The sequence below is a fragment of the Lissotriton helveticus genome, chromosome 3_1 (assembly GCF_964261635.1).
Source record: "Lissotriton helveticus chromosome 3_1, aLisHel1.1, whole genome shotgun sequence".
Lineage (NCBI taxonomy): Eukaryota > Metazoa > Chordata > Amphibia > Caudata > Salamandridae > Lissotriton > Lissotriton helveticus.
In genome coordinates this window covers 1117057948-1117083154 of record NC_136061.1, presented here as the reverse complement: position 1 = coordinate 1117083154, position 25207 = coordinate 1117057948, and the positions used below count along the sequence as shown (strand labels likewise).

General features: G+C 44.2%; 1 protein-coding gene across 3 annotated transcripts in view; it reads left to right on the top strand.

Annotated features, from left to right (window-relative positions):
* GPD2 (glycerol-3-phosphate dehydrogenase 2) overlaps nucleotides 1–25207 on the top strand; it is a 1236906-nt gene that overhangs the window by 181929 nt on the left and 1029770 nt on the right. For all 3 annotated transcript variants that reach the window (XM_078681716.1, XM_078681715.1, XM_078681717.1), the window contains exon 2: nucleotides 5379–5486. In XM_078681716.1, the coding sequence (XP_078537842.1) occupies nucleotides 5385–5486 (102 nt within the window). In that variant the 5' untranslated portion in view covers nucleotides 5379–5384. The remainder of the gene's footprint in view (nucleotides 1–5378; nucleotides 5487–25207) is intronic.

The following is a 25207-nucleotide window of genomic DNA, read 5'->3' as shown; positions in this document are numbered from 1 at the left end:
TTTTATATGTTTATTAATAATTTTTTTTAATACTTTTTTTTGTAAGCTCCCGGGGCGCGGACAGGTGAACGCACGGGTAAGCGCAATCTTGCGGTGCGCCCCGGGGCGCGTACAAATACGCGTCCCGGAAGCGCTATTGCCGCGAACTAAAACAACATCGTGACGTATCGCGTAGCCGCCACGCCTTGCGTCATAAGACACGTATCGCGTAGCCACGAGATGCGTCTTATGACGCACCGCGTAAGCGCACCCGGAAGCGCATACGATCGCGCAACGTAAGCGCCCCGATGCGCTTACGATACACGCCCGGGGCGCGTAGCGTAAGCGCGTCAAACCATGTGACTTTAAAATAACACTTTTCATTGGTTCAGAACTTTTTATTTTCCAAATTGTGTGAAACCCACCCATTTCTCTCACTATTGCTTTGTACTTGGAGAGAGCAAGAGCTGTTCTGTCTACTCTATCTCCTACTTTTCTGATCTCCAGCAATGGCTGCAAGAGAGTCATCCAGCAGTGATTCAGATGGATTTTTAGATGAGGACCCTCCTCAGCAAAAGAAAAAAACCCATTTCATCTGGAAATTTTACGACATCCCTGAAGGAAAGAAAAAAGTCAACGCTCCCAAAGTAACCTGCAAAATATGTGGGAGTAGTTTATCCAGAGGCAATCCTCTGAAAAAATATAGTTTTGGGAATGCTATTTTGATCAGGCATGTCAAAAGAAGACACCCTAACAACTTTGCCAGGGAGAGTGTCCGAGAGCTGGCACGGAATGTACCAACAGATGGCGGCAGCACCTCCACTGGTGGAGCAACACCTTCGGGACCACCCCGTGGAAGAATGGTCCCTAACATTCAGCCGGTGTTTGCAGGCATCAAATTTTTGTGCACAGAGTGTGACGAACTGCTCTGCTATGGGGAGCAGAGTGTTGAACTGATTGCCCTAAAGAAGCAGCAACACCGCTGCTCTGCCAGTCCCTAAATTGTAAAAAATTTTTGCTCCTGTTGAGCAGTTTTGCAATCCCTGTTTTTGTTTTTCCCTTGACAAAAATCCCCAAAAAATATAAAATTGTTTTAAAAAGTCTAAAAAAAAAAATATAAAACAACAAAAACAAAAAAAAATATATAAAACAACAAAATCAAAAAAAAGTTCTTTTCAGAACTACCTCCAATTTATAAAAAGAAGCTTTTTTTTTTTTTAAAAAGTCTGTCATTTTTAATCTCCATGGTACGCTCCCCCGTAAGCTCCCCGGTGCGCGTACCGGGCGCTCCCCCCCGCAAAAATCGATATTATTTTTTTTTTTTTTTACCCGCGGGAGCCTTTTATGGCCCCCACATCAAAAGTAGGGGGTCAGGGGGGTGTACCCTGCCCCCTTTTGCTAATTTCCCCCCTTTGATTCTTATTTATTTTTTATTTTATGTAGTTTATAGAGCGCGCAGCTACCCCCGAAGGGGTGTCCCGGCGCTAAAATCCTGAGCCTCCCAGGTGGAATAGGGAGAGTAGCAAGAAAGAGCTGGAGAGCGATTCAGAGTCCGGAGAAGAGCCAGGTTTTGAGTTTGGCTCGGAAGATGGATTCGGAAGAACAGAATCTCAGCTCGATTGGTAGGGAGTTCCACAGCTTGGCAGCGATGACACTGAACCCTCTGCCACCCATTCTAGATAATTTAAAACGGGGCGAGATCAGGAGGCGAAGGTCATTGGATCTCAAGGATCTAGTGGAGCGGGATATCGAGACACGTTTTTTCAGGTAGTTAGGTCCGCAGTCGTTAACGGCTCGATAGGTGAGGGTGAGGACTTTGAACTGGATGCGGCTGGCCACTGGAAGCCAGTGGAGTTCCCTCCGATAGGCAGAAACAGATTGGCGGTAGGGGATGTTGCCAATCAGTCTGGCTGCAGCGTTCTGGATAATCTGCAGCCGGTCTACCAAGTACTGGGGGGCACCTGCATAGAGGCTGTTAGCATAGTCCAGGTGGGACGTGATGAGGGCTTGGCAAACAGTACGGCGGGAATCCAGGGGGAGGTAGGGAAGGATTTTTCTGATCATGCGCAACTTCAGGAAACAAGCAGAGGTAACTTTATTAACCTGAGTTTTACATGACAGGGAGTCGTCAAACTGGAAACCCAGATTCCGAGCCGAGTGAACGGGGGATGGGGCAGGATCCAGCGCCGTGGGCCACCACCAAGAGGAGGGAATGGACGCTCTCTGATTGAAAAACAGTACCTCCGTTTTGTCTGCATTCAGTCTGAGGTGATTGGCGGTCATCCAGATACTGATGTTGGTGAGACATTGGCGGAAGTTGGCGAATGCGGAGTCAGAGTGGTCCCTGAAAGAAAACACCAACTGAGTGTCGTCAGCGTAAGAGACCACCCTGACTCCGTAGGACTCCACAACGTCGGCCAATGGGGCAAGATAAACATTAAAAAACAGGGGGCTGAGGGCAGAACCCTGTGGCACCCCGCATGACAGAGGTTTGTTTTCTGACTTGAAGGGTCGCAGCAGTACCCTCTGACTTCTTGTCGAGAGGAAGGACTTGATCCAGTTGAAGGCAGTGCCACCAATGCCTATCTGTTTAAGTCGATCAAGGAGGATAGGGTGGGAGACCGTATCGAAAGCTGCGGACAGGTCGAGGAGGACCAACATGGCCTCCTCGCCCCTGTCCACACACTCCCGAATTGTTTCGGAAACCTCCAGCAAAGCCGTCTCGGTGCTAAATCCGGCTCTAAATCCGGATTGAGATCCATGCAGCAGAGAGTGGGTTTCTAGATATTCCGTAAGTTGCAGCTGCACGGCTTTTTCCAGGACTTTAGCGGGTTTAGGGAGGAGGGAGATGGGGCGATAATTAGAAAAAACAGAGGGATCTGCGTCCGCTTTTTTTAGAATGGGGATCACCAAGGCCTCCTTCCAGGTGGTAGGGAAGAAGCCGTGGTGTAGGGAGGCATTCCAAATGGAGAGGAAGGAGCAGGCTAGAGAAGGCGCCAGTTCTCCCATAAGTTTCGCGGGTACAGGATCGGAGGGGGCGCCGGATTTGCAAAGGGTAAGTAACCTGATAGCATCCTCCTGGTTGAGCTTATTAAAAGAAAGAAAGGACGGAAACTCAGGAGGACTAGTGGAGGGAGACATGGGGGCTGGCCCTTTGGGGAAGGAGACACAGAGTTTATTGATCTTTTCGAGGAAAAAGTCTGCGAGTCCTTCGCAAAGAGCCTGACTCATGGTGTTCTGAGGAGCCCTGGCCGGAGGATTGCCACCTCTTGTGTCTCAATCCCACCGAGACACAAGATGGCGGCCGCTGCGGACTGTTTCGAATGTTTACAGACACCCGAGAACCAATCAGCTTGCCGTGCGCAAGTCGCGTGGCGCGCCTGAAGCGCTCCCCGGTACGCGTACCGGGGCGCGGCTCTAGATATATATCTTTTTTTTTTACCTAATTTACTCAAAATCCACTGGAGCACATATATTGAGACCTACAAAAGGCACATCGGGCTACCAGTCCCTACAATTTTGCCAAGTTTCGTGGAAATCCATTCAGCCGTTCGAGCTAAAAGTGAGGCCAACCGCCCTATGGAAAATTGCATTGTAAAAACTCGTTTTGGGACCCCCCTTTTTTCTCGCCCCCCCTTGACGACCCCCCCCCCCAAATTTTCAGGGGCTGCTCAGAAACAAAATGTTCCATTTTCCAGAAAATTTCAGCCAATTCCGTCCACAAACGCCAAAGTTATTAGACATAGAATTTTCAAAAATCCCATAGGAAAAAAATCCTAACTATATATACCTACTGGCTATCGCCAGTAGGTAATATATGTATATGTATATATATATATATATATATGTATATGTGTATATATATATATATATATATATATATATATATATAAATTCTTTAAAGAGTTAGAACAGCAGCAAATGCACGAGTTACATGTGGAATAAATAAAAATAGATATAAACAATATATAAAGAAAATTTACATTGGACAGTAGTGTAGATGGAAGATCAAGGTTTTTTAGCATGTAGAAGGCACTTTTTGCAGCGTCATTAATATGCTTTTTCATGCTCTGTCTGTCAAGTGTAATCTCCAGATATTTGTTGAACCCAATATCTACGGGAAAGTATTTTTCTTTGGGTTGGATGAAAAGGAAAAAGGAGTTCAGTTTTGTTGGGGTTGAGTTTAAGATGGTTGCTGTACACCCAAGATTGAACGATGCAGAGTTTCCTTCAGCCATTCATCGCTTAAATAAGTGTTGAATATCTTTGACTAACAAGATTTTCATGTAGAGTTGGGTGTCATCTGCGTAGAGATGATAGGCAATTCTGGCTTGTTTCAGGATCATTGCAAGGGGGTCTATATAGAGGTTGAATAGGGCAGGAGACAGCATTGACCCTTGAGGGACTCCTTGTGAGATTGGCATTGCATTGGAGGTTGATTTGTTTAGTTTGATTAGCTGTGATCGTTGGTTCAGGAAAGAAGCAAACCATTGAAGTGCCGTTCCATTGATGCCTGCGCCCTGCGAGAGGGTGTTTAGGAGGATGTTGTGGTTGACAGTATCAAAGGCAGTCGAGAGGTCCAAGAGGATTAGGAGGCAGACCTGGCCATCATCCAGAGTTCTATGTATGTCATCTATGATGTTCAGTATTGCAGTCTATGTACTGCAGCCTTTCCTGAACCCAGATTGGAAGGTGTTGTGCAAGTTGTATTGTTCAAGATGGTTGTTGAGTTGTGCAAGCACACATTTTTCAATGGTTTGGGCAAGTATAGGGAGGTTAGTTTGTGGTCTGTAGTTGAGATTGGTTACTGTAGTTGAGATCGTTCTGGTCATAGTCTGGTTTTTAGATGAGGGGGTGATGTGACAGTTTTAGGGGAGCCGCATGCAGATGCTTGATAGGTAGGAGGTGATGATTTTGGTTCATATAGGAGAAAAGATGTGACTGAGATTTAAAGTCAATATAAAAATAAATATAATAAAGCCATACTTTAAACCACCTTCATCATTGAGGAATAAGGACCATTTTGGGTGGATGCGAACAATGTGCCCAGGTGTGAGCAATCGCTCAAAGTGAAGGGAGCCAGTGAGAAGGTGGGCTGATCCATTGCCTGAAGCTCTGTACTGTGGTGGACAAAAGCAAAATGTGAATCCCAGTTTAATGATCAATACAATAGTCTAGGTAGACGCCTGACCTAAAAAATGTATGTGTAGAACTTAATGCTAGAAAAGCTGTGTAACTTTGACCCTATTTGAACCAAATTCCTAACTGTTCATTAGAATGTACTAATGTACTATTCTTCTACTTAAATGTACCATTACGTTTCTTTTCAATCTATGTTGTTTGCAAATTCATGTTCCAAAAAATCATGCCATATCGATTCTCTTTTACTTCTGTTCCAGTGAAATATGGCATTTCGAAGGATGATGAAGGGGACCATTCTTTTTGGAGGAGGTGCTCTTGCAACTGTGGTCGGCCTTTCCCAACTTGCAGATTATAGGAAGAAACGGGTAGGTCCGGGTTTACATTGTTGTTTTGTTTTTTGTTTTTCTTTAAACGTTACTTTTTATTAACTTTTCAAACCGGCACATACTCATCATTTGAAGGCATGTGACCAAGCAATAACCTTGCCACAAAGTTTGTTCAACCAGCAGAGGTCCTGTACCCCCCGAAGATATCCACCGGTCCGTGTTGTCCTCATAGCAGCAGTCGTTCCCATTCATTGTGGTCTACCATTTGATGAGTCCTTAATCTTAGCAAGCATTTCACCCTATGTCACTAGATCCGCCGCAACCCTGTCATACCTCGGATGAGTTTAAAATGTTGTTCACCTGCCAGTGCTCACTCTAGTAAGTCCGCTTTCAAAGCTGCTACCGTTGGATCTCTAATCCCTTTTAGTTTATTGAGACACTCCTTCATGTAAGCACCACACCAAGCGCCAGCATACATACTTGCATTTTAAGGCGGTTTCGGCGCAGAACCACCCCCATCAATTAGTTTATTGGAGCCCTCTACTGCCAGCCTCACAATGTGCGAAATTGCTGTTAACACCACCCTCCAGTTCTCCACCAGCGGTGGACATGTTCACATCATATACTAAAAATCAGCAGAAGGGAGCATACATCTGTTGCTGGCCTGGCAGGGTAGATCTTAGTCAGCTTGTCCGGCGTCAGCTACGTCCCATGTAAATAGTGGAATTGTATTAATTTATATCTGGCATTAGGGGGACCTGCTAGACTTGCTCGCAAGCTCTCCTCCACGCAGTTAGCAAATCTGGCTAATCTTCCCCCATCGTTTTGTAGCTCAGTAGTGGTGTCCACCCTTATCCAGCCCTAAGCTGCATACAGGGGTGTTATCAAGTTCTAGTACGCCACCAACCCCAGCAACTGCCTCATAAAAGCTTGTAGTTTATCCGCGAAAGAGCGACAAATCCCCCCCCTGCACCGCGCTAATCTGAGATTGTGGAGGAACTGCCAAGGACCCAACCTGAACTGCTTTTGTGACTGCGTGAAGGAGATTAGTCTGTTATTTAAGTACAGATCACCAGAACACTCAGTCATCTTTTCTCCATGTTGTATAGGCCATATATGCGCACAGAACAGAGAATGGTTTCGGAGCCCAAAGGAGCATATTCACCGCAAATGGTGCCCTGCAACATAGTTTACAAACCACTCTGCACCACACCTCTGCTGTTAAGCAGATGAGGTACAGGTGATACTTCAGGACCACCTTTCCCATTGTAAACCGTTCCAGTAGAGTATATTGTTTGTGCATGTCCAGCAGGAGGACCATTTCCTGTTTGGAGGGGTCATCAACCCAGTTCACAGCATGCTGGAGTTGGTTGGCTGCATAATACAGGCCCAACCCTCCCTCCACCCAGGGGAGCTTTAGGATGTCTACCTTTATTCAGCTTCTCTTGCCAGCCCATGCTATTTTACACAGTAGTTTACCCAACCGAAGAAATGTATCGGGAGGGATCAGGCCCAATATATTGCACAATACTTACAAGCATTACAGCAAAGACACAATTTTAGCCAAGAATATAAGTCCCAAAAAAGAAAGGGGTAGGGGTTTTCAGAACTTGAGTTACCGACGCAGGCCCCCCATCATTCTCCCTATGTTGAGGTTGTATTGGGCCATTAGGCAGTTAGCCAGCCAGATCCCTAAACATCACAATTTGTCGATTTCTCATTCTAGCCCAAACACATAGGTGCCTACCAGGTGGATACCCCAGGGTCTGAGTTCCAACCTTAGCCTACAAGCCAGCGGTTCCATTGCAAGCACAAATAGCTCTGGGGACAAGGTGCAACCCTGTCTAGTGCATCTGCCCAGCCTCCATGTGTAGTATTTTAATATTCCTGGTAGATGAAAAGAGTATCCTACCCAGCATGCAATTAGGATAGCTTGATTTTAATGGTTATTGATAGATGAGGATCACTCTGGGGTTGCAAAGCTTGAAGAGCCATATTTATAGTGCCTTCTAAAAGGCTATATGCTTTTGCAAATTTGTCATCTTGATTTGGGGTTTGGGGGAGTTCAACAGATTCTGGCTTGGATTGAGAGGGAACAACCTCAGAGTCTGCTTTTTTTTCTTTTGGAAGCATGGAATTTTAATTTGCTAGAGTGCTTGTAGCAGAGGTTTCATCTAGGGAGGTGGGTGTGGAACGTTTGTTAGATTAACCTTTCTGATTCCTTGAATACTTAAGTGTTAAATATACAGCTGTAAGAGTGATCTAGTGAGACTGGAGGCATGTGCATGATAAAACAAACCAGTGTAATGTGATCATAGGGTTTAAGAAGTAGGAACTTTCTTATTGATGAGTTTTGGATCCTTGCAGTGTCTGTAGATGTCCCTACACAAAGCCAGTTTATGCAGTACAGGTTTTAGCCTCAGCTCTGTGGGGAAACCCAGTTTAGAGAAGGTTTGTGTTTGAGGTATCCGCATTCATTGCTGATTTCAAAGCAGAGGGAGTTTGAGGTGCCAAATTAATGCTTACATGTGGGATTATTCCTAACTTTAATCTGTGTCTGATGGGAAAGGGCTCTGTAGTAGATTAAGGGTCAGGATGATTTTAAGGTGGTTGACAGACATGTGCAAAGATTTACAGTAACAGAGTAAAAGTCCTTCCTGGTAGGTAGGTATGTAGATTTGTAGAGCACACTATCACCCAGGAGGATATTCTGGCTCTGAGCCGATGTGAGTCTAGACAAACCTAGGGCTTAGTTGGACTACTAAAAAAAAAAAACAGTTCTTCAGCTTCTTGTGGGATTCACGAAGTGAGGAGGAGATATATATATATATATATATATCTCCTCCTCACTTCTTGATTTATGGCCTCCACACATCTCTAAGCCTTACGTCTTGGATACCAGTTTCCTCATGGCTTAACCATCAATCTATTTCTCTTCAATACCTACCTTATCCCACCCCTTGCATTAAATCAATACTGCAGTCTCAATTCTTTCAATTATGCAACTAATGCACAGATTATCTTCAAGAACCTTACAGGAGGCTAGACCCTGAGGATGCTCTAGCCAGCATTATCCGCTATCACAATATCAACATCCTCTCTTATGCTGATGACACGCAACTCAGTATTTCACTCATTGACAAGAAGCCCAGTACCCGGATCAACTTCAATGCTTTCATGGCAGTAATTGCCCCCTGGATGAGGACCAACTGTCTAAAACTGAACACCGACAAGACCAAAATTGTGATCTTCAGGAACAGCACATCACCCTGGGACTCCAACTGGTGGCCAGTAGTGCTAGGACTGACATCCACTCCCACCACCCACGTCAAGAACCTAGGATTATCATCAACAGCAAACTCAACATGACCACCCAAGTCAATGCAGTCACCACCTCATGCTTCCATACCTTTCTTCAGCTTCTTGTGGGATTCAAGAAGTGAGGAGGAGATATATATATATATATATATATATATATATATATATATATATATCTCCTCCTCACTTCTTGAATCCCACAAGAAGCTGAAGAACAGTTTTTTTTTTTTTTAGTAGTCCAACTAAGCCCTAGGTTTGTCTAGACTCACATCGGCTCAGAGCCAGAATATCCTCCTCGGTGATATTGATATATATATATATATATATATATATATATATATATCTGCATTTGCTGCCGGTGCAGGAGAGGGTCCGGTTCAAGGCCATGTGTATGGTCCACAAGTCAACCATTGACAATGGCCCGGCCCTTCTACGTCCCATGTTTCTTCAACATCATATCCCTCGATCTCTCAGATCTAATCACAAAACCTTGCTGATAGTTCCCAGGGTCAAACGGACGCGTATGGGTGGCCGATGTTTTTCATTTCACGCAACCAAATTGTGGAATCAGCTCCCAGATTGTATCCGGCTGGAATCCAACCATCTTGCCTTCAGGAAGCGGTTGAAGACTTTTCTTTTTCAGTGAGCGGTGAATCATGTCTGGTCTAAAGCGCTGGGATGCCCTCGGGTAGCCATGCGCTATACAAGCATGTAATCATTCATTCATTCATATATAGCAGTAGGCAATTCCATGCATTCGGAGCGATGTAGGACAAGGTTCGACTGACAGATCTGGTTTTATGTATTTGTGGGATTTGTGGAAGTGGAAGTCCAGATGAGCTGAGATGTGATGTCAGCAAGGTTTGTGAAAGCAGATGTGATTGCTGATGTGTGTTGGTCATGTCATGCAGTGACTTAAAAGTGTGGGTGGGAAGTTTTGTAGTGTAGTTCCTATTTTCCCAATAGGCTCTGCGCATTGGAATAGTACCTACAGCAGTAAAGGCCTAGGCCAGACGCTAACTAGGTCTACTACTGTCGATACTAGACTTAATTTTTGGGTTTGCCAGCTAAGCTCAGAGTTCGCTAGAAACTTTCTCGAATGTTCAAGGAAGGATTAACTCCCCTGATTAGACAAGAAGGGATTTAGTTTCTGACAACCATAGAACATGACAACTTTGCTCTCCCCTAATCAAGAGTCAATCTCAAGAGTCGTGTGAGCACAAGGCAATTATTTTACTCAGTCAGTACGTGCATTCTTAGTCTCATCAGAATGTAGAGAAAAGGAAGAGACGGGCGTGTTCAATAAAAAGATGTTATTTATTGATCAGTCTCTTTTCTCGTACAAGAGAAATGGATCGATATTATTGCGATACTTATAGTTAAGTAAAGTGCATACATTAGAAGCAATAGTATAAAATAATACTGTAAAAACATTGATATGGTTTCTGAGCCATATGATGTTTAAAATGATTAAAATATATTTACATACACATATACATTTGACTAAACGTGCTCAACTGGTGTTTCTAAATACACCTACCCCGTGTACCTGACCTAAGTCTAATGCGTGGGCGGGAATAGAAAGTTACAGTTTAAGTTAAGTTTGTTTTTGCCAAGTGAATAACTAAAGAATTCTCTAGGAGGGGTTATTCAGTTCTGTACCTGGAATTTAGGATGAATGAGGAATGGTATCTCTTTCTCTGCTCTCGATATTCCAGGCTGCCTGCGAGGGCTACCCGGAAGCGCCGGTGCTGGGTCTCTCGGCTTGAGATAGCAGCGCGTCTCTCAGCGCGTCAGGAAGGCGGGGCTGCTGCCTGCGGGGTCTGCTTCTGCTCTCGGCTTCGGCAAGTATGGCTGCTCCGTCTTGTCACCACGCGTGTGTCTTGCATAGGGCAAGATCGGCAATATTTATACCTTAAAGGTGCCGGGATTGACGTAAGGATGGACATAGGTACGTCAATAAAGATGTCATACGACTTGCTCGTTAGCACATTCTTTACTAAAGTTCTCTGTGAAATCAAAACAATGGCCGCACGGATTATCCAGGTTGTCATAGGTTTGATTTGTTATGAGAACGTCGTATGCCTTATCAGGGGCTGGAGGAATATCGCTTGTCTAATTAGATCTCAAGCGTTATGACCTAATCAGATAACACGTTCCTGTGCCGTAGTGTGACTGCGTCAGATAACGGTATCTGCATCATGGGGAATTTCTTGCCTCATGGGCTGACTGTTAGTTAACTAGCTAGGTAGTTTAACCAGAATAGGGTCAGGAATAGGGGGATCGATTCAGAACCTATAGAAATACACGACACCCACTCCACGCTAACTATGGTCATATCTACTAATCTATGCATAGTATAACATAGTACAACATACTATAGAGTATAGTGTATACCTTACCACCCCAAAATACATAAATGCATTTTGAAATTTTCAAATATACTGAAAAATTGCAGTCATATATATCGTATGCACTTAAGCTATGAATCAAATGCAAAAGTAAACACGCATTGTTATGCATTATTGTTTGTTGGTATGTGAGAAATACACATGAAATGGCTCTTAATATGGCTATACAGAAAAAAAGTCGAAACCATTTCATCACATAAAATATATTGTGAACATACCAGTGGGCAGCTAAAGTCTATATAAAGTCTATAAAGAATCTAAAAAAATAGAAATCTTAGTTCTCTAGGAATAGTTTCTTACTTTAAGCAGAAGATCAGTGTCCCGGGAAAAAATATATAGAAGAATATTTTAGGGGCTTGCTGAAAAAAGTTGCTGTCCGTGAACTGGATTGTAATTGTTCATGTGACTTTATTATTAAAGTTGAAGGCCGAATTCAGGGAACGCCGCGTGCGAGTTTACTCAAAAGTCTCTATTTCTGTTCCGGAGAGAACATCATATCATTGACATTCTGATTTGCATTGCTGACAGAAGGTCGTACCTGTTCGATGCTGCTTTCATCTTGAACTTCACTACTCTTCAATCGCAGTGGTGAAGATTCCAGGAATGCCGTCATCAGAATTGGCAGCCTTTGAGGGCAGCACAGTGCGTGAACCTTGGTAGGAACCAACAGTGTATCTGCATCCACTGGCGCATCCGATTGTAGCGTCAGACAGGTGTCTAACACGCATTCTTCTCCGCATAGCAGACACCTTAGTACAGGTAAAACACACCTTTGCCACATTGGTCGAAATGATAGAAACCAAGTCATGTTTAGGTCTCTAAGCCGGGAGAGTCCCAGGATTTTTGATATCCGGTCCCGGTATCCAATGGCTAGGATCGTATCTTCCATTGTCGTGAGATTTTGTTCTGTGACATGGGTTGCCATAACGAAAAATAAGGACCAGGAATAGGATTCCTGCAATTAGTCCTAGGATCAGGGGAAGTCCGCCAAAAATCGAATGGACGAAGTCTGGAAAAATACCCAGTATGGCTTTGAATGGTGTTAATGCCATCGAAAATACTGTCTTAAATACCTTTGAGACCCCTGTGGTATCAGAAATATTTAAGATTTCGCTCAGGATTTCCGCGAATTGTACGGGGGAATTGGTTGATAATAATGTATGTATCTCTGCAGTCGTCCTTGCGACTTGTAGATCATACGTTTCTTTAGATGACGTGAGCCTTGTAGGCGTCTGAAGAAGCACTGTTTTCATTCTGCTTAAAGTGTCTATTCGAATAGAAGTAATTTTCAGACCGGGCCATGCCCTTGCCTCCCTGTCTGGAAAGGAGCTGGGGAACAAAGAACGTCCACAGCACTTGACCTTCGCCGTCGTAGTGACGAGATAAGGAGTCCCGGGCATAAGACTACAGCATCTGCGGTCTACAATAAGAATGTAACTCCCATTATAGAGTCTTTGAAAGAATGGTTCTATTTCAGTTGCAGGTGCGCCTTGCTGGTGACATGAAAGGTTGTATGAATTCCCTTCACAGGCTCCGTGCAAACTAATACCGTTACACAGAAGCGTGCCGCTCAGTGACATAGCACAATTGTTGCCACTAAGAAACACTTTCTGTCCTTTGTTACTGACACATGCATGTGAATAGGGCAGGTTCCAAGTTGTTTTAAGGTACCCTTTTCCCAATTTCTCGTACATGCCAGCCTGTATATATTTTTGGCAGTATTGAAACCTGAAGGTTGAGATTGGAATATTTATGATTCCGTGTATTATCCATTCACTGACAGGTCGTTCTGACATTGTCATTGGTAATCTTTCTAGTTTTTCAATGCTCAAGATTGTATAATCAGCACCCTTCTGCGCCATACCGATTTGTCTATCAGTAAGGTTAAAGATTTGGAATAGTGACGTTGTGTTGATTAAACGCCAAGGCACATAGCCTGAACGCAGATTTTGTAACGTCCAACCAAGCTGTACAATAGAACGCAATTGTGACTGACCATGTTGTAATAATAGTAAGTCTTGCGATAATATATCGATTGCTGAAGACACAATGCTGTCCAATGAAAAAATTCTGGAGGACAGAGTCATTAACCCATTGTCCACTACAGAAAGTGATTTTTCCAAATTAATACGGTCAATTTCCCGTATTCTTTCTGCTGTCTCAATTTGAGTAACCTTCCAGGCCTCATTGTATGCTGCATATACAGAGGCTGCTATGAAACGCTTTTGACGCTGTTTGCGTGGTCCCATTATGAAATCACGCAAGTCAGCACCATCAGTAAGTAAAGTTAGGTGTTGCTTAATTTCAGGCAGTGTGGAAGTTTGTAGCCATTGAAGGCATAATTTGCCCACACTGTAGGTTGTTATTATCCCTGGATGATGTCTTTGGGGATATCTAGGGTCTGGCCTGGTCATTTTGAAACCCTGTGTTTTATTCAGGAATCTATCTTGACAGTTATTTGTATCTGTGGGCCAGATCAACCATTGTTTCCAATCAGGATTTGTTCTGTTTTGGTTAAGTATATGGTTTATGTCTATTTCTTCATCTGTATCAGAGTTATTGCTAAACATTGTTGGCTTTGGAATAGACGGGTTATTTAAATCTTTGATTTTGGCTAAGCCAAGACAGGTGGTTTGTTGAACAGTGTCATTTAAAAATATCATTTGTTCTGGGATCATGCAGGCTCTAAACAAAGCTTCTAAACCCTGTACTTGCCATTCTTTTGTGCCCCAAACACTTTTCAAATCAACATTTTTGTCCCAATAATCGAATCCAAAAGTATTCATTTTTTCAAAGAAAGAATCTGAATATATCAATTTTGTGTTGGTTATCATGGTTTTCATCCCTGTCTTGTTTGACAATTTGTAATAAAATGTTTCAGCATTAGTTATGTTAAAACCTGAAAAATATGAATATTTGTCATATACGGTTCTAGAGCTCCCTTTTGGAGGTGTAGCACAATGTTCCCATTGATTATAACTTAAAACATTTCTAGGTTGTGCAGATTTATGCAAGAAATGGTTACCATAGTGGTTATAGCAATACATACTATCATAATTTGTAGAACCCTGCAAATAATCATGTTTTGTAAATTTAGCAGACATTACTAAGTCAGACATCATATTGTTAATACTTTCAAAGTCCCAATCATCAGCAAATGAGTTTGGTTTTGCAAAGTCACTCAAAGAGATCTTGATTTGGTGTGGATATTTCAGGATCTCGACCGGACCATAAATTTCATAGTCAGTGTTGTCCCAGGCTACCCCACCAGGTATTGGAATTGCTGTGAAGTTGGCTGAAGAAAGTTCTGAAGAAAGTTCTCGTTTCTCGACGTGTGAAGATGTGTGTGGTTTGAGGACCAAGTTGATGTTCTGACTTGCTGTGTCCATTTTAGCATATTTTCCCTCAATGAAGCGTCCCAAGGTAAATACCATGATGAGCCAAAGTATGAGGATAAATGCACCAAAACCCACCCAAAATTCAATCCATGGAGAAATCAGATATGTTTCTTTTAGTTGTTTCAAAAGCTCCTTTGCTTTGTCTTTAAAGGATTTTGATGATGGCTGTGTCTTTTGTTCGCTGAAGCCTTCAGAGGAATCATCGAAGTTGATGAAGTAACCGGATGCAGTTCTGTCAATTGTTCCAATTGGTTCAGGATTTTTGTTTTTTGCATTTTCACTTGGTACTTCAGTATAGATTGGTGTGTCTCTGCTAAATGTCTTTATTTGGGTTTTCAGAGGTCTAAGTTCTATTGCATTGTTGCATAGTCCTTGTTGTTCTTCTGTAGGCGTTTCGAAAGTGATGAGCCTCTTTGTTAGGACCTCTGTACTGGTAGCAAACCTTGGTGTTCTGCTACTTATCGGGAGTCCACTTGGCCTACTGTTTGTTATTGGCCACATGTTGTGGTTTTACCAGGTCGATTGATACAACTCGGTTCTCCTTTTTTCCAGCAAGTGGCGGTAGTACAACTGATCTTGTCCCGTTGACAGACAAGACAGGAACTGCTTTTCTGTAAGAAGGCCCAAATTCCTTCTTTACCGCGATCTTTTCCCTGACTAGATCCCCGATTTTTGGAATCCAGACAGGTCTTGCTGGGACAGGTGGTGATTCTTCAGTGGTTGTTGGCTGTTGTTTCAACTGTATGTTGCTCAGGTCTTTTCTTGTTTTGTTTAAGTCCTGCAAAATAGCCAAACGGTCTTTGACATCAAAGGTTTTTTCTGTTACCACTGAAGTCTGACTATCAAGGTCAGAGATCAACATCCTAGTTCCGAATAATAATTCGTACGGACTGAATCCCTTCAGAGAATTTCTTGGCAAGTTATTTAGACTACGTTGGACACTTATTAGATGTTTGACCCACCCAGCTCCCGAACCTAATATCCTTTCTATTATAGATTGCTTTCTGTCTTGGTTTTTTCTTTACACCATCCCATACCCTCAGGAAGGAAGTGAGAAGATTCCCGCTGGGCTGTGCTCATTTGGCCATTCCTTCCCCCCCCAGGCTGGATTGCCTGAGAAAAAGAAAAATTGGTCGAACGTAGCATGCTCTTAGCGTATATGCCATTTAGACTCGCAAATCTTGTATAACAGTCCGGACGTCAGCCGAGTGCTGTGGATCTACATTATAAGTGGAACTAGCCTGTGTATGTTAATCGCAAGCCATTCTTATTGCTGGTAATATTATCTGCCTTGATACGACGAGGTATTAAACTGCTTCTCTCCCCACTGCGATCTCTGTTATAGTTTGGGCAGTTTTTTACAAACATGGTGTAGTGCAGGCTCATGCCTGGCCACCAGTACCGTGATTGTAATTCTTCCAGAGAATCTTTTAATTTAAGGTGTCTGTGACCCTCGCCCATGTGTGCGTCTGCGATTAACAAGTTTCTCCTGTCCATGTTTGGAATCACTCTATCCCCCACTCCAGGGATTCGAGCAAAAGGGACGGAGTTTGCATCGATTATGTATGTATAATTGAGTGGATAGTTGATCGGTAACGCTGAGCAGTCGCCTTTTGATGACGTTTTCACCGCCAGCAATGTTTCGCCGTCAATGTATTTTAATGTACGCTTTTTTCGATCTACGGGAGCCGATTTAGTGGCTGCCGCTGCGGCTGTCTCAGCCAATGAATTCCCCACAACGTGAACGCCATCACGTTGATGACTCAGTGAGTGAGTCACGTGAGTCTTTGGTAGTTCTTTCTTCAAAAGAGCTACTTGTTCCCAGAGAAGTCTCTGCTTTATTGGTGCACCTGTGTCATCTTTGTAACCGTTCTGAATCCATGTCTGCAAATCCTTGTTATATGCTTTGACGCAGAAATATGAATCTGACACTATAAGTGTCGGTAATTCGCGATCCGCATTATCTAGCGCCATTTTCAAAGCTAATATTTCAGTTTGTAGTTCTGAATTAGTTTCTACTGAGTGTGATTTTGTTAATAGAGGTCTTAGTTTACCTCCGTGCCACACTTCTTTTGTAATCTCACATGTGGGATTGTATGCATGTTCTCCCCAAACGGAGGGTTGAGCATGTCCGTCTGTATAGATTACACAGGCGTAATGTCTTAGAGGCAGAATGTCGATTGGCAGAGGATACGTTTTTTCATATTTTAGATTTTGTAATTCTTCTAGTTCTTAAAAGACTGTCAACCAGGCAATACTTGATAATTCATATCCTCCGTACTGAATTTTCAGATGGGCAATTCTGGACTTTTTGAAGTTGAATTTGTAACCCTCTGCAGCGAAACCAAGTATTATGGTGTTCACTCTTTTCAAGTGAGTTTCCAAGTCATCATCTGTTAAGTAAATGTCATCGACATAAGATAATGCTTCATCATCATATTGTTGTAGTAATTCTGTTACTCTCGCTGAGAATACCCCCGGGCTGTTCTTGTACCCCTGGGCTAACCGACAGAATTGTTTTTGAGTGCCATTTACTGAGAATGCAGTTAAATATCTGCTCTCTGGTGCTATGTTTTGACAAAAGAATCCGTTGGAGATGTCCAAGGTTGTTTTGTATTTTTTGCGCACTATGTTATTCATTAGTGCAGCACTGTGTGAGTTTTGTACTGCAAAAGTTTTGCAACATGTGTTAAGGTGTCGGTAATCCAAAACTAGACGGTACGAATTGTCTGGTTTGGAGACCGGAAACAAAGGATTGTTCATTTGTGAGGTGCAAGTTTCAATCACCCCTTGGTATTCTAGCTGATCTAGTATTTCATTTACTTGTTTTTTAGCTTCTTGCTTAATTGGGTACTGCCTTTGTGCAGTTGGTTGTGATTTTAACTGGACTTTGTGAGGAGGAGAATCCTCATCCCATCCTACATGATTTTTATATAAAGCAGGTGCTAAGGCCACTGCCCACTTTCTAGCAAGTGTGTATTTTTTATGAATCGGTATTTGATTCGAGAAGGCAGGCATAATTACTTCTTCGCCATGAGGGCACTCCCTGACAAACTCTGGTGGCCAGTCTTTTTCAGCTAAAAGGATGTCATAACCCTTTGAGAGGTTATCCCAAAATAGTCCCCTTATTTTCCTAGTCTTATCTCCCTCTATACGTAATGTTATCTCGTATATTTTGTGGGGCTTGCTAACTCTGGTATCTGCAGTTTCCACTTGAAGGTATTCATTCGTGTCCACTGTCTCCAGATGATTCATAAGGACTTTGCGAGCTATGCTCACCTCTGCTGCGCTGTCTAGCATTGTCTGAGCCCACTCTCCGTTTTTCAATTGTGTCCTCAGTATTCTCGGCATTGTTAACTACCTTGATACTGGCTACCTTCTTTTTTGGAAATTGTGATTTCTTTTTCAGTTGAGCAGGTTCCTTGTCTTTGGACTTGGCGTGCTCTTCTGATCGTCCTCTTCTTTCCGATTTCTGCGAGGAATTCTGAAAAGATTGAGAGGGACGTGTATCAATGTCTTGATATCTATCAGGTTTTTTAATATTATCCCTATTTCTAAGGTTATATCTATTCCCAGAGGGTTCACTCTGAGGTGACCTTTGTCTCGGGTTTGGAGATTTCTCTCTTCGCCTAGGAGACCTTCCTCTGGACTGGAATTTCTTTTCTTTTGGATTGGATTGTTTGTTTCCATCCCAGTTCTTTTTTGGTGAATTATTATTATTAAAAAATATTTTTTCTGGACTTGTAGTCAGTTGCGGTTTTACTGGTATTCCACCTAGACTATCTCTGCCTAGTTCTTCATAGGATTTTTCTATGATTCTGGCAATTTCAGCTGGTTGGTCTGCTATATCTGTCTCTTTTAACCTCTGGCGGATCGCCACGTTTGCTGCTTCACCTTTTATGTTGGCTAGTAATATAGCCAAGACCTGCTTGAAGTCTTTTAGTAATTTCATACCAAGAGTTAAAGCAGGTTCTGGACCGTATTCATCTTGAATTTGTTTTAGCACATCTGGTATCACCGAAATGGATGGGACACCGTGCGTTTTTGTGTAGATGGAAGCAAAGACTGTACCCCAAGTGTCACAGTCCTCAATGTGTGGTGCGATTCCCATTGGGAGACATATAGTCAGAATCCTGTGTTTTTCTAGCGGGGTGGTGTCAGGAAACACCGCCTCTATTTGGGTGATTTTCTGTGCCAACCAGAATGGTATCTGTTCCCGTTTAGCTGGAACCTTACCTAGGCAGGATTGGATGTTCTGTGGTGTAATTTTATTTGTGTTCCCCTGGTGAGAGGTCAGCTGTGGTAGTTTAATCGCTGGCTGAATTGTAGAAGTCCGCATTACATACTGAACTAATTGTCTGTGAATTTTTAGTAGTTGTTTTAGCTGTATTAATAGCTCTGGTGCAGGCATCTCGTCGATGTCTGGATGTGGTGTGTATCCGGCTAAGACCGGCCACGTTGCTCCTGGTCTTCCTAAAGGACCGAGCCTTGTAATGTGATTATTATGTTTTAGGGCGCCATCAAATAAGAGCAAATGCTCTTGGAATTTGAGTGGTACTTCCACCTCCTCGAAAGGAGTGTACGTTTCTGGAGGAACCTCTATTTTGTAATAGTGGAAGTACTTTGTTACAGCATTTGCTGCTGGAAAATGTATCCATGTATAGTATACCTCTGTCTGCCGATATTCGTGTGCCTCGATTACGAATATGACTGTGCCACCTCTAGGTGTCAGTCCATTTTCTATAAGTTTTAAGGTTATAGATCTCCTTTTGGCGACCGGAATGAGTATTATATCCGCGTCCGCATCTAGTGCAGCATTATCAGCTGCTGCTATTTCAGCCGCTAATCTAACTGCTTCTCTTTCTCCATCACTGTCTCCCATTTTACAGACAGGATGGTATTATGTTTATTTGCAGATCAGGTTTCTTTATGGAAACAGAGATTAGGTGCACAATATTTTGGAACTGTTTTATCCTTCAACGTTGACTATACCAAGAACCATACATAGGAGTTCCCTCCTGCGAGGTTTTGGAGGATTTTATAACCTTTCACCCACTCCAGACGTCTTTGGAGTATTTGGGAAAAGGGGTCTGAGTGAGAAAGCACGACTGAGTTACTCTAAATGTCTTACGTTAGTTTTATCGCCCTTTCCAAACGCGTTGGGCGCCATGTAGTGTAGTTCCTATTTTCCCAATAGGCTCTGCGCATTGGAATAGTACCTACAGCAGTAAAGGCCTAGGCCAGACGTTAACTAGGTCTACTACTGTCGATACTAGACTTAATTTTTGGGTTTGCCAGCTAAGCTCAGAGTTCGCTAGAAACTTTCTCGAATGTTCAAGGAAGGATTAACTCCCCTGATTAGACAAGAAGGGATTTAGTTTCTGACAACCATAGAACATGACAACTTTGCTCTCCCCTAATCAAGAGTCAATCTCAAGAGTCGTGTGAGCACAAGGCAATTATTTTACTCAGTCAGTACGTGCATTCTTAGTCTCATCAGAATGTAGAGAAAAGGAAGAGACGGGCGTGTTCAATAAAAAGATGTTATTTATTGATCAGTCTCTTTTCTCGTACAAGAGAAATGGATCGATATTATTGCGATACTTATAGTTAAGTAAAGTGCATACATTAGAAGCAATAGTATAAAATAATACTGTAAAAACATTGATATGGTTTCTGAGCCATATGATGTTTAAAATGATTAAAATATATTTACATACACATATACATTTGACTAAACGTGCTCAACTGGTGTTTCTAAATACGCCTACCCCGTGTACCTGACCTAAGTCTAATGCGTGGGCGGGAATAGAAAGTTACAGTTTAAGTTAAGTTTGTTTTTGCCAAGTGAATAACTAAAGAATTCTCTAGGAGGGGTTATTCAGTTCTGTACCTGGAATTTAGGATGAATGAGGAATGGTATCTCTTTCTCTGCTCTCGATATTCCAGGCTGCCTGCGAGGGCTACCCGGAAGCGCCGGTGCTGGGTCTCTCGGCTTGAGATAGCAGCGCGTCTCTCAGCGCGTCAGGAAGGCGGGGCTGCTGCCTGCGGGGTCTGCTTCTGCTCTCGGCTTCGGCAAGTATGGCTGCTCCGTCTTGTCACCACGCGTGTGTCTTGCATAGGGCAAGATCGGCAATATTTATACCTTAAAGGTGCCGGGATTGACGTAAGGATGGACATAGGTACGTCAATAAAGATGTCATACGACTTGCTCGTTAGCACATTCTTTACTAAAGTTCTCTGTGAAATCAAAACAATGGCCGCACGGATTATCCAGGTTGTCATAGGTTTGATTTGTTATGAGAACGTCGTATGCCTTATCAGGGGCTGGAGGAATATCGCTTGTCTAATTAGATCTCAAGCGTTATGACCTAATCAGATAACACGTTCCTGTGCCGTAGTGTGACTGCGTCAGATAACGGTATCTGCATCATGGGGAATTTCTTGCCTCATGGGCTGACTGTTAGTTAACTAGCTAGGTAGTTTAACCAGAATAGGGTCAGGAATAGGGGGATCGATTCAGAACCTATAGAAATACACGACAGTTTGAATTGTACTACTTTGTGAATGGGGAGCCAGTGGAGCTACTTGTGATGTGGTGTGATGTGAGTGCCTCGTAGGAGGTTAAAAGGAATTCTGACTGCTGCGTTCCCAGGGTGATGTGCTGTTCCTGAAGATCACAATTTTGGTCTTGTCGGTGTTCAGTTTTAGACAGTTGGTCCTCATCCAGGGGGCAATTACTGCCATGAAAGCATTGAAGTTGATCCGGGTACTGGGCTTCTTGTCAATGAGTGAAATACTGAGTTGCGTGTCATCAGCATAAGAGAGGATGTTGATATTGTGATAGCGGATAATGCTGGCTAGAGCATCCTCAGGGTCTAGCCTCCTTTAAGGTTCTTGAAGATAATCTGTGCATTAGTTGCATAATTGAAAGAATTGAGACTGCAGTATTGATTTAATGCAAGGGGTGGGATAAGGTAGGTGTTGAAGAGAAATAGATTGATGGTTAAGCCATGAGGAAACTGGTATCCAAGACGTAAGGCTTAGAGATGTGTGGAGGCCATAATAATAAGGGAGAAGTCCTAGGGTGCTTAGTTTAGGCACTGTGATTTGCAATATTTTGGTATTCCGATGGTTTCTTTTTGTTCCGAGAAGGGCATAGGTCTTTTGACTTTTAAACAAATGAGACATCAGCATTACTCAGTAGTTGCATTTTCACCTACGCAATCAGTGATGTTAATGAATTCTGAAATTATTTTGAACACCTCCTGTGGAATGCATTAGGGTAATGAGAGGCGAGAAGAGTAATATTTCTTTAATACTTTCTATATAGTTGCTCTGCAGATGTGCAGTGAGTGGTTGTATCTGTAGCTGCTGTTTAGGTCTAATTCTGTTTTCCTATGTGCTGAAGTACTTCTCGTATTGAGTAACATTTTCTTAATCAGTGCAATTGGAGTGTTGACATTCTTTCTGTAAAATGATGGCTTTGGATGCTGTTGAAAGGCATTTGTTAAATTTTGGGTTAGACGATACCAGACAGGTGAAGCTCCCAGACTTTGAATTTGAGCTAATAAGTATATATTCTAGAATGTACAGGATCAGGTTCATCCAAGTACAATCTAACATTATATAAGAAAAGGTATGTTTGATACTGTATGGGGCAGAGGTCTGTAAGTGGTAAGGTTGTTATATTATCCAAAAGTAGCCCAGGGTGTGTGATTAGGATCTGTTCATTACTTCATCAACTTAAAAAATCTTGATGAGTAGAGAAATTTGCCTTATTGTGTTGCTTATGCAAACTGTCTACTTCGGATACTTGTATGACTATTATGACATGAAATTAATTTTGTGAATGTGAAACCTGTTGCATGTAGAACATTGGAAAATGAGTCCTCTGTAGCTTTGCTATACTTACTAGAGTAATTTGCTTTACTTTATTTATTAACCCTGCAAAAATAGACCAGAATGTAAAGCAAAGCAGAAATACCAGGACTGTATGGATTTTCAAAGTTGTGAAGCTGGTTTGTAATTTGCATAATAACACTAAGGCATGATATTTTTAACCCCGTTATCCCTACAGTATAGGCATTTACGCCCGGCAGTCCCTCCTATTTAAATTCCCACATCTGAAAGGGACCATTAGTTATAGATTCCTTACCTTAGAATTACCCCCAGGCGTCAGACTGTATCCGGAGAATTTTTTTCGTAGCAGTACCCCTGCGTTTCGGTAGGTGGCATCGGTCGACGGGATGACATTGCGATGTCTACTTAGACACCGCCCCTGCGTGCTGAAGTAGGTGCTCTTTTTTTCCGCGCCAGCCAGCGCAGATCGGAAGAGCGCGTGCCCCTTAGACGCTTTTTTACTAAACCTTTTCGACTTTTTGTCGTCTTCTTTCGAAGTCTTACGACCCTTGGTGCACGAGGGATGTCCAACCATCGGCCCGGTTACAAGCCTTGTTACTCCTGTCAAAAGTTGATATTGGTCACTGATCCGTGCCTCTTGTGACTTTGGTGCATGGTGCGCGACCACGGAGTGAAGTCGTGCTCCGACTGCCGAGCCCCAAACCCGAAGTCTTTGCGGGACTGGTTCCAAAAGCTTTTGGAGCCCGGAAAGTCTGCTCCACGCCGCTCGAGGTCCCAGTTGAAGTGAAGGTCGTGGGACAGGTCACAGAGCCATCACCACTCGTCATCGAAGTCTTCGAACTCCTCGGGTAAGTCGAAGCACAAGAAGAAGGCAAAGAAGCATCGTCACTCTTTCCCTTGTTCCCGTCCGTTGGCAGACGAGGGAACCCGAGCGTCGTCGCTCTCTGGCTCCTTCCACGGAGCCTGCTGGGACGGCTCCGCGGTTCCCTCCCTTTCCCGGAGCCGGTGCGTACCCTGCCCAGCTTCAAGCTTTTTATGATGTGCTTCCCAGCTTTTTTCGGCGGCCCGACTCTGCTGGCACGACTTCGGGCCCCGCGGACTTGGCTTGGGGCACTGGGCCTTCGATGCCGGTGGGTCCGGCCTCGGCACCGCAGGGCCCCCATGGATCCAGGCCTGGATCCGGATCGGTCGACCTCACGGTACCTTCCCCGGCACCGATCCCGGTGATGACGCTCAATGCCAGTTTTGTCCCCAACCGGCATCTACCGACGTCTGATGTGGACACTGCGCCGGACCGACTTCGACTGTTCCACTGTTTGTTCCTGGCGTTCCCTATTGTCCTGAGTGGCAGACAGAGGCAGGTGTGGAGGACTGGGATGGGTCTGTTGACCCTCTCGCAGATCATCACGAGGAACCGGACTGGAGAGAGGAGTTGGGTGATGCCAGTGGTCTGGCTACCTCCCCAGACCTTGTTATGCTTCCCCCCCACCGTGGCTACGGAGGAGGAAGCTTCCTACGTTGTGGTGTTGCGTAGGGTGGTTGAGGCCTTGGGCCTCAAGCTTCCTATGGTGGCTGTCAGGACTAACCTCCTGACTGAGGTCCTTCAGCCGGCAGCAGCCTCTTCAGAGCCCCTGCTGCCTTTTAATGAAGCCCTCACCGACATCCTTCTGGGTACTTGGTCCAAGCCCAGCACAGGGGCTGTTATGGACAGGATGATTGTCCGACACTACCGCCCGGTCCCAGGCGACCCACTTTTCCTCTCCCAACACCCTTCCCCTGAGAGCTTGGTGGTACACGCCTCATCCTCAAAAGGCGCATTCCCAACTGCTCCCCCAGATGGGGAATCCAAGAAGCTGGACCATCTTGTGAAGATTAGGACTGCGGTTGTTGAACACCACATGTCTCTTGTGCCGTTATACCCACACGGTGTGGAATACGGTCACGCAAGGGCTGCCACAGTGCCCGGAGGAGGCTTGGACCCTGCTCACCCGTGCTGTTGCTGAGGGTCGAAATGCAGCAAAGTTCACCATCCGGTGTGGGCTGGATAACGCCGACCCGCTGGGTTGAACGGTTTCCACGTCGGTAGCCCTGAGGCACTACACCTGGCTGAGAACATCTGGCTTCTTTGGAGATGTCCAATCTACCCTTTTGGACATGCCCTTTCACGGCTCTCGCCTGTTTGGTGACAAGGCGGACAATACGCTTGAGCATTTAAAGGGCTCTAGGGCTACGGCCAGATCCTTGGGCCTTGCAGCCACTTCTCTCCCCATGCAGCGGTCTGCCTTACGTCCCTTTTGTTCCACCCAGAGCCACAGGGCTGCGCAAGCTACCCAGCCTCTTCATGGCTGTGGACGTGGGACCCAGGGTCGTGGGTCTGAGGCTAGCGGGCAGGCCAGTTCACCACTGCTCCTCTGCAGCAGCCTCCAAGCCTTCCTAGTCCGACCTTTCAGGGCCACTGGTTGCCAATTGGGCGGCAGGATCCGCCATCACCTCCCCCACTGGAACAACATTACGTCGGACAGGTGGGTTTTGCAGATAGTCCGAATGGGCTACTCCCACCCCTTCGAGACTACCCCTCCCTCCATACTACCAACACTCCATCGTATGTCGGAGGATAATTTGGCCCTTCTCTGCCAGGAATTTACGTCGTTCTTGGCAGAGGGAGCTATCTAACGTGTCCCTTCATCAGAAGTCGTGGTACCAAAGAAGGACAAAGGCCTGCGTCTCATCTTAGACCTCAAGGATGTCAACTGCTTCCTCCGGAAGGAGA